At 33.4% G+C, this 10,687-nt stretch overlaps 1 protein-coding gene and 1 pseudogene across 1 annotated transcript; one reads left to right on the plus strand and one right to left on the minus strand.

The window, feature by feature from the left end:
* Nucleotides 1–3,899: 3,899 nt before the first annotated feature.
* Nucleotides 3,900–6,977, minus strand: LOC134714424 (heavy metal-binding protein HIP-like; annotated as a pseudogene).
* A 698-nt stretch (nt 6,978–7,675) lies between these two features.
* On the plus strand, nt 7,676–9,302 carry LOC134714582 (uncharacterized). Its single transcript, XM_063575940.1, has one exon. It carries the CDS (start codon nt 7,911–7,913, stop codon nt 8,958–8,960), a length of 1,050 nt encoding a protein of 349 aa, XP_063432010.1. The 5' UTR covers nt 7,676–7,910; the 3' UTR covers nt 8,961–9,302.
* The last annotated feature ends 1,385 nt before the right edge of the window (nt 9,303–10,687 follow it).

Raw genomic sequence — 10,687 nt, forward strand, 5'->3', positions numbered from 1 at the left:
TGTTCAATAACTATATAATATTTTCTATAAAGAAGCCTTGTGTAATAAACTTTCCTTCTGTCATACCATTTATCATTTGTCATTGTCCTCATTTTCCTGGTTCAATGACTACTTAAAAAAGTGAAGATGTTAATTTCACTCATTTTATGAGAAATATAGATTCTTACATTGATACCAGTGGATTATCGGATTTATCCAATCGAGATAGTTAAATTATCAATTTTAAAGTCCGAGACGCCTCGGCGAGGACTTTAAAATTTATAATTTAACTATCGAGATTTGATAAATCCGATAATCCACGAGTAACTATGTAAGAATCTGTTTCTCTAGTATAGTATTAATGTATGGACTTTTTCATATTGGCCCTGTAACATGCCCGAGGTGTTAATAATGGCCAAGGATGGTTGTAATGGCCCTGAGGCAACGCCGAGGGCCATTACAACTGTCCGAGGCCATTATTAATATTAAGGGCATGTTACAGGGCCAATATGAAAAAGTCCATATATTGATACTTTTATTAACCAACTATAAAGGCAACTTCATTCAAGAACAGTCTTCGAGTCTCGGATCCAAAATTATACAGCTATCCACAAACTACAACAGGACCAATACAGAAAAGCCCGTTTCATAACATTTCTATTTTAAAAATGATTTTAATTCTTCGATTAAACAAAGAGTAAGAAACTTACCGTGAAGAAGATACAGGAATTTCATAGCTGAACTTCAACTTGTCTTTTCGCAATCAATTTCGCATGGAATTTTAGTCAACATTGTGACTGTCAGATGTAATTTCTGATTTCTCATCCAAGTACTGAATTTTATGCTATTAAAATTCATTTCATCTAGCAAATAAAAAGTAGCTGGGAAGAATAAATCAGACAGTTTAACTATTCTAAAGTCTGCATTCTGAGGATTGAACAACGGAAATGAAACAGTGATAATAATCGAAAGTCGTACTCGAAAAAGGCTGTGAAATATTTCCGTTTCAAGTCGTTACAAAACAATGTCAATGAACATCATTTAAACTTGTTTTTATGATATTAAGTTTAAAAAAGAATTAAAAAAATGTCACACTTATTTAAAGAAATAAACGACATTTTGATTTAATCGATGTCCCGTTTCATCTGTTCATAATGCATGACTGTGATTTCGTAATGCACGTGTGTGATTTCGTAATGCATGCCTGAGATTTCGTAATGCATGACTGAGATCTCGTAATGACTGGCTGTAGCAATTTCATTGTTCATAATGACCAGATGTTGAAATTTTCCTTTTATAAAGCATGGGCATTTCTATACATATTGTAGTAAGTTGTTTAATAATAAACTATAAACAATAGGTCAACTATGTTTGAAAACGTTTATATGTCTTTCTGGTAGTAATCATCTGACCTTGACTTACATTAAAAAATCTATTGATCAATGTTTTTTTTGTGGTTAAGTTTATTTCTTCAATTCTTTATTTTAAACGTCAACTATATATATGCAATCCATACATTGATTGTAAAGTGTGCATGTCTTTCTGGCAGGGTTCATCTGAACTTGAACTCATACCCATGATGCATTGAACAATATAAAGTTTTCACGGTTTGATGTGTTCTAATATACTATAAAACCTTTTCAATATCTCTCGACACCGACTAATGACACCTACAGTTTACAGGTAAAATGGATGGGTCGTCTCAAAGACAAAAAAACATCCCGATTCTCATTGCGTAACATATTGGATTGGCGGTTATATACTGTGTTAACTATATATAGTTTCAGAATATATATTAACCAAATAAATAAATAAATAAATATATATCTCTATCATATAATCTTTTTATTTTGTATGTATTTAGAAGAAATTTCATGTTGAATTGATAAAAAAAAATATATACTGCAATCAGTATGCATCCCTTCAATTTAATGATTATGTGAGTCTTCACCAAATATTTGCCGCATGCTAGTAATGATCGTTGGTGTAAAAGGTTTTATGACATTTTTCAAAATTTGTAAAAAATAATTACTTTGAAGACTGTCTGTCCGTCCGTATCACACTTGTGAACACGACCAACTTGGTGTTTTTCACCGATCTTCACCTTAGTTGATGTACATATTCAATTTCTGGAGCGAAAATCACATGATGGTTGTTAAAGTGGAAGGAAAATATCACATCTATTTTTCATCGACGGACTTCTCCGCTTCAAGATATCTTGTGAGAGTTGATGTTTTTCCTTGATGAATTTTGAAAAAAAATATATAATTGACTTCTCGTTTCAAGGTTACAATATTTAAGAAGTGCATTTTTTTTGGTACATAGTTGCGTATGATATTAAATTTATATTTTAAGTTGTTGGTTTATACTATAGAGTTTTTTTAAAACATTTCAAACTCTTTTTGGGACAAGAAAACAACATACCTTGTCCCTCCGTCGTAGTGTCCTTCCCCCGTTCCGGAAAATGACCTTTTGGTTTCTTACAAGAAGTTGATAAAATTGTGTTGATTTTTTTATACTCTGCCATTGCTATATTTTGTTTTGTTTTCATCGGGTCAATATTTGTTTTTTCTATGTTCAATTCCGGTATATAGTTTTTGGTTATAGAATACAAAAGAGAAATGTGCCAAAGAGACAACAACCCGACCATAGAGCAGACAACAGCAAAAGGTCAACAACTGGTCTTCAATTCAGCGAGAAATTCCCCCACCCGGGGGTGTCCTTCAGCTAGCCCCTAATCAAATATATATACTAGTTCAGTGATAATGAACGACATACTTAACTCCAATTTGTACACAAGAAACTAAAATTAAAAATCATACAAGACCAGAGGCTCATGACTTAGGACATGCGCAAAAATGCAGGAAACTTAATCGAGTGATTGGTGAATACAGAATTGAAGTGGAACATCAAATTGGTGAATTGAAAAGATACAAAGTATAAAGTACATTATGGAGGCACTCAAGGCCAAAACTGACAGACATTGTGGAAACATGTGCTGCCCTTGTCAACAGACATAAAAAATTGTTTGATTAAATATTTACTAAAATAAAACATGCTTTGTTCTTTTCATTTTTCCAAATTTCAACAGGACAGCTAAAAGCTCAACGTCTTGAAACATGAAATGTGACTTAGATAAATTAAAAAATCCATGTCATTTGGACTCTGTAGGAAAGTTGTATCATTGTCAATGAAAGCAATAAAATCAATAATGATCTCCCTTTTTTAACTTTTGAGACGACCCCTCACATTTTACCTGTCGTAGTCGTTCTCAACTGTAGGTATCGAGAGATATTGAAAAGGTCTTATATAAGCACTAGGTGAACTACATTCAATGTATAGAATGATTGAACGGTGTACATGCATATTTGGCTTGGTTTATCTGACCTTGACCTCGTTTCTTGAATAATGATGTGATACTTGTGATACAAATTATTATTTTAGGGCTATCAACATAAACTCCGCGTATGCACTGTTGTGCTTAAAGATATTGTGGCTATACAATTTCAGGGAAAAACATATAAATGTAATTTTCAAAAAGTCTTTGTGGCTCATTCTCGTCAAGTATTCATTAGATCAGAACAAACAAAAAGTGTTTTCAAAGGAGACTCCTCGAACTACATTACCTAGTCATGCATGTTATCTTATTCTCATATTTATGATTGCTCTAATGTATATAATCTTGATCATAGGATGAACAAGGATGATTTTGTTGTGGGTTTGAAATGGAAAATCAAAAGCACATTTTGAGAGAATGACCGATCTGTCTGCGAGTAAGATGATCCGCATAAAACAAAGTCACGAACGGATCAGTAGGTGTACTATTCAGATATGAAATTTAGACTCTGTCCTCCGAAGGCTAAAATTGCATAAAAGTAAATGAAGCAAATCCATTCTGGTTTAATATATTTTATTATATATTACAGGACATTTAATAGTGCGCCAGAAAATGAGGGATACCCGTCATTCGAGTAGCTTAATAGAAAGTCGCCATTTGTTTCATGCTGAACGTAAACATCATCACCAGCTAACAGTTGAACAAAAATGACTTGGATGTGCATTCAGAGTAATTTTGATCACTAGCCAACACTCTTCCTACTACTGCAGCATTTAATGTCAGCTCTAGCGCAATAAAATGGCCTGATGCAGAGCATGCTGTAACAGAAAACATGTATACGCCCTTTACAGGGGCAAGGAAGTTTCCATGAGCAAGATGGTACGCGTTTCCAATGTTTAGTTTAATAAGGTCGTAATAGATGTGATAGTTTTGACCAGTGAGTGTCTTTGTTTTTTCTGCCAGAAAAGCAACCGCCGTGTGTTTAAGCAAAGCTAAAAAATTAAAAACTGAAAATACCTCATTACACAAGTGAAATATTTGGCTGTATGAAAAAACATTGTTTTATGCTATTTTTTTTTATTATTAAACTGTAGTTTTATTTGCTTCTGCTGACATGCTTACGATTTTAATATCTTTATTAAAACCATTTATTTATAGTTAATTATCTACTATTTGTTTCCTCTGTTTCCAAAATCTGAGATCACAAACTTATTTTCCATCTAGAAATTTTGATTAGCTATTCAAGATCACGGATTGAAGAACCTTTATCACGGATTGGAAAAACGAGAACACAGGTTTTGCAACTAATATGACGGATTTGTAATCCGAGGTCATGAATTTGGAACCGAGATCCCAGAATATTAATCCGTTATCACGGAGTGGGAACCCGATCACAAATTATTTATCCGAGATCTTGATTTGAAAACCAAGATCCTTTACTAGTATTTGAAATCCGAGATTAATTTTATATTTATTTGTGCCCCTTTCCTACTTCCGGGTAAGTGCCATATTGTATGTGTTTTTTTTAAACTCTCATATGTTTAACTTACACAAAAACTACTCAAACAGAGTTATAAAGAAGACACTCAAATCGACATTTCAAAAGTTTAACGGTCAACATCAGAAGTTCTGCGACCGATACAATACATCTTTAGGTACTAGTATTGTCGTTTGATTTGTAATTTTACCAAATGTTTTATATCCCAAACTGCGACATTTTGACTTAGTGTTAATTTGCAAGATGGTTGATGCTTTTTATCCAGAGCAGTGTCTTACACTTTGTTTTGTATTGACGTGTATTATTTCTTGTTGTTCCAGTAAACAGTTTGGATACAGACTAAGATTAGATCTTTTAAGACATCAACATTTTGTCAAACCTTCATAGATCTTTTCAAAACTAATCCAGATTCTAAGTCGTTATACCCCCTAGTTATAGATAATTGTTTAGTATTTTGTTTTATACATAACCTTTGTTATTATTTCAATTAATATTTTGAAATATAGACTCAGTTGGGTTAATGATTGTTAGACGTTAAAAGTGGGCAGAATCAATTTGCGCCAATTGCAGTTTTGAAAAGGTATTAACTGCGCCACTTTCTTTTAATTTGATGGTATTAATTGCGCCAATAAATGAAATGAAATTGCGCCACATTTACCTGTTAATTTTTTTGACCTATATCATACCTGTACATGTTTTACCTATATCAAGACAAGACAAATACCTTATGAAAGTCTCACCACTTGTTACATATAAAATATACAGCTTTTTAAAACACAAGATAACAACAAGAGCCACTCTATAAAGAGTTTTCAGAGGCTATAAAACATTTGTTCTTAAAATTATAATACAAATACAAAAAGACAACTATCACGAGAATAAAATACATTTTTGCTTTACGAAATTTCACAGCAGATTTTTGCAGTATAAATACCACATTTGTATTTGTAAAAAAGAAATATTATTATTACCTTATCAGTCTCTAGAAATAAGAACGTGAAATTTTGCGATCTGCGTCCGGCTTAACTTTAAAAAAATCAAGCAGAATTTTAGAATATTGGATGTTGTTGTTGTTACAAACAAAGATGATGACTTTCTATTGTGTAACGATCCACAAAGCGGAATAATTTTATAAGGATGCGAGGCTATTTTCTGTGTACAATGTCAGAGGAATATTTTGCTGATGGTACCTAGTCAATCATTTAGTTGTCAAATAAAACTCAATAAAATTGGCGCAATTAGAGGATTATTTTGTTGGCGCAAATGATACCTATAGTTTTGAAAATTAGGTGGCGCAAAAGAAGTATTGGCGCAATTAAGTTGTGGCGCAAATGAGTTACTTTTTGGCGCAAAAAGATATCGCCCTTAAAAGTATTGTCTAATGAACACTAAAAATTAAAGCCTTTTAAACACCCGCAACTTTGTCAAGTGTTCATACAATTAAAAGAAACTTTATCAGAAGCTAATTTAAAGATTAAGAAATAACATCTGAAGCTTTAATAATGCTGATTTTTTTTATCTTCGTGGAATATAATAATTTAGGATACGGGTTTTACTTATTCTTGAAAGTCGAAAGGTGACCTATGAAAGATGCTTAAATATGGACGAATTTTGGAGATGTATCATTGGCAATATTAGTAATACCATATCTCCGTGTGTTATATTAACTCAATAGAAATAAACATTTGTGTAATGTTTGTAAAGCTGTCAACGGGTTTCTTTTGTCGTATTGCAATGTATTTAATTTTTTCATGCAGGTTTTGATGGTAGATCTTTGATTGTCTCGGTTATATATATTCATAATTTATTTACTTAGGCATATTTTAATAATTATTTTTTTTAATGTTACGTTGGATGTTTTTGACTATTTCATTGGCACAAATTCTTAGTCTCTTAACAATCATTTTTAACAGGCAATTTAAAGTTTTCCTTTTCGTGAGTTTCAACTTTATTCTTAAGAGCCTCTCCTTCATTCTTAAGGGCCTAAACCTCATTTGTGAGATTGTTCAGTCTGTTGATTATGGTTTGGTAGTCATCATCTAATAACAGTCTTTTTGAAAGAATCCGATCATTTTCCTGATAATGGACACTTAAAGAATTAACAACACAAACTACAGTGAACGACACAGTAAATAGACTGATCATTTCTGCAATGATTGGCATTCAGAAAACAAATATTTGCCTATCTGTGTCAACCATGAACAATTAGCGATAAAATTTCAAGTGCATTCACTTTGGATATTTATAGAAGTCATGAACAATGATAAGTCATACTAATATAAGTGATCTATTCAGATAGTGCACGGATATTTATAAACTTTGGGAAGATTTCTTATAACAGTCTTATGCAGATTCGTAGTAGAAATAAGACATCCAGGTAATTCGGTCATTAATGACTTTGGAGTATCCTTATGAACATGAAGAACTTATAATGTAACCAAAAGGTATTCACCGTAAAATATGTTTTATTCCAGTTACACAAAACAAAGAAACGAATTAACTTGGGGAAAAAGTAACCTAATTGATGATTTAAAAAGAAGATTAATGAAAAATTATTTCTTAGAAAGATGCTCCGGTGGTGGTGAATCATGTAATTTTTAGAAAACTATACAACCGTTGTTCTTAGCTTGTAAAAGTGTCACGCAGGTCAACACGATAAAAATTGTGAACGATAGAAAACTATGGAACGCCGTAACTGCCTTATGGTACTTTATTCTTTATCATGATGAGGTTTTACTTTATTATGATGAGGTTTTTCTCTATCATGATGAGGTTTTTCTCTATTATGATGAGCTTTTTCTTTATTATGATGAGGTTTTTCTCTATTATGATGAGCTTTTTCTTTATTATGATGAGCTTTTTCTCTATTATGATGAGCTTTTTCTCTATTATGATGAGCTTTTTCTTTATTATGATGAGCTTTTTCTCTATTATGATGAGGTTTTTCTCTATCATGATGAGGTTTTTGTCTATTATGATGAGCTTTTTCTTTATTATGAGGTTTTTCTCTATTATGATGAGCTGTTAGAAGGGAATCATGGGAAATTAAAAGAATTATCGGAAATTAAGAGAATTAAGATAAACTAAAAGAAAAAAATGGCAGAATCAGAAATGTTGAAAGTTCTTTGGAAAGTTGGCTTGCTTCATGTGCGGGAAATTTTTGATAAAGAAAAAATAACACCAAATATTGTCAGCATGCTTTCAAAACATGAACTGGAATATCTGGGAGTTTCCATTCCAGCCCATATGATGACACTGCGAATGGAATGCATCAAGTACGGAGGCATGAAACCTGTGAAAACTGATAGTTTGGATGGCCATCCAAAATATCATGTCGACAAAAATGTACTGGAATCGTTGTTGGATTGTGACTTTAAGATATCGACCATTGGAAATCTCTTACAACTCTCGGAGAGAACAATCTATCGACGGATGGCTCATTTTGGACTACAGAAAAGAGATTTTTCTGACATTGATGAAGACAACCTTGACAATATACTTTCCGGCATTGTTGTAGACTTTCCTCGTTGTGGCGAACGCATGTTGCGGGAAATACTGAAAGGACAAGGAATTAAAATACAAAGATGGAGGTTAAGAGATGCCATTCATAGAATAGACTATGCTGGTACTCAAGAAAGAAAGACCGGTCGACTACACAGGCGGGTATACAACGTGATGGCACCGAACCACTTATGGCACATAGACAGTAATCATAAATTAGTAAGATGGAGATTCATTATACTGGGTGGAGTTGATGGGTTCAGTAGGCTGATTATGTTCCTGCATTGTTGTGACAACAACACTTCCGCTACCGTATTGAATAGCTTTCTCTCTGGAGTGGCGAATTTTGGTATACCCTTAAGGGTTCGGTCAGATAAGGGACTAGAAAATGTATCTGTGGCGGATTTCATGTTGACAAAACATGGTGACGGCAGTATGATTACAGGCCCAAGCACGCACAATCAGAGAATAGAGAGATTATGGAGGGACGTTTACGAGGGTGTTTTGAGCTATTTCTACAACTTATTCTATCATTTGGAAGACCAGGGAATTCTAGATCCACTAAACGAACTGCATTTAGTAGGCCTGCACTACATTAACATGGATGAAATTAACCGAAGACTTGATATTTGGACTCAAGCTTGAGCAAGCCATAGAATGAGAACAACAAAATCATCTCCTATCAATATTTGGATCGCCGGTCAAATACAGAATCTAGTTGGTACACAACTCAGTGAACGAGATTACGTTGATTATGGATTAGAGGGAAACGTTGATGCGGCTAATCTTACGGACGACGGAAGGCCAATTTTTGAGCCAATGAACATTGCAATTAATGACCAACTAATGAGAGCAGATTTCAATAGGACAGGTACCAACTTTGGCATTGATGACTTTGTGAATTGTGTTGAAATCCTTTCTGCACAAGCCTGGTTGAACTTTTCAATGATCGTTTTTGCATACAATAACAAGTAATATTTTACATGATCATTGTCTATTTCTTCGCCTGTTTTAGTTTTGTTTTTAGTTTTCCGTCATAAAACTCATCTGGTACACCTATATATAGAAAGATGATGGTGTATACGTATGATTGCCACTGAGACAACTCTTTACAAGAGACCAAATGACACAGAAATTAACAACTGTACACTGTAAGTCACCTCACGGTATTCAACAATGAGCAAATCACATACCGCATAGACCACAATAAAAGGCCCTGAAATGACAATGTAAAACCATTCAAACGAAAAAACTCATTTATGTACAAAATATTAAAGAAAAACAAATATGTAACACATAAAAAAACAACAACCACTGAATTACTGACTCCTGATTTTGGACAGGCCGTTACATACAGAATGTCGTGGTGTTAATATATAAACATGTTATCTGGATCCCCAACTCTCCCGCTAACCTGGGACAGTGGTGTAACAGTACAACTTAAGAACGAACTATAAAAAATCATTTGAAAAGGCTAAACTCATCAGATGGATAAACATACAAATACTGCTAATACAAGTGCACATGGCGGGGCGCGTACTTCTACATCCTTACAAAAGAAAACTAATAAAAAATACCATGCATCTAAGACTAAATTATCAATCAGTACACATCAAACAGCCAATGGATTTAGTGTAAAGACGTCAATAAAAAGCCGGAGAAAAGCATGACCTTGTGCTATGCGAGGGAGAAGGTTTGGTACCATTTAAATGTTTAATCCCGCTGCAATTGTTTGCACCTGTCCGGTCAGGAATTTGGTGTTTAGTAGTTGTCAGTTTCATGTAGTTCATAGGTGTTTCCTGTTTCTCGTTTTTTTATATAGATTAAGACATTGGTTTCTTGTTTGAATGGTTAAACATTAGTAATCTATTGGGACCCTTTATAGCTTGCTGTTCGGTGTGAGCCAAGGTGTTGAAGACCGTATCTTGACCTATAATGATCTATAATGGTTTACTTTCATGAATTGTGATTTTAGTGTGGTTGTGTCATTAGTACTCATAACACATTTTCCTATATCTATCAACCAACTTGATACAAGAAATATCCATAAAATGACCTTGAACCTTATTTATTTTGAAGTTCATGCATCAAAGGTCAAGGTCGTTAATGGACTTCAAATTTTCAGCAGAAACCCTTGTGAACACTGTCACTCGAGAATCTAAATATTTCAATGAATGTCAAGAAAGCGTAGAACAATGGATGTTCATAGCAAGACCTTGAACCCTAATATTCTCAAGGTCATTGGTCAATGTCATTTGATAATTCTTCATCCAATATCATCATTGTGAACACTATAGAATTAACATTACTAAATGGATATTAACCATTTTGGTACAATGAAAATCCATAATAGAGGGACTTAAGATACCAGA

This window comes from Mytilus trossulus, chromosome 4 (genome assembly GCF_036588685.1).
Source record: "Mytilus trossulus isolate FHL-02 chromosome 4, PNRI_Mtr1.1.1.hap1, whole genome shotgun sequence".
Classification (NCBI taxonomy): Eukaryota; Metazoa; Mollusca; class Bivalvia; order Mytilida; family Mytilidae; genus Mytilus; species Mytilus trossulus.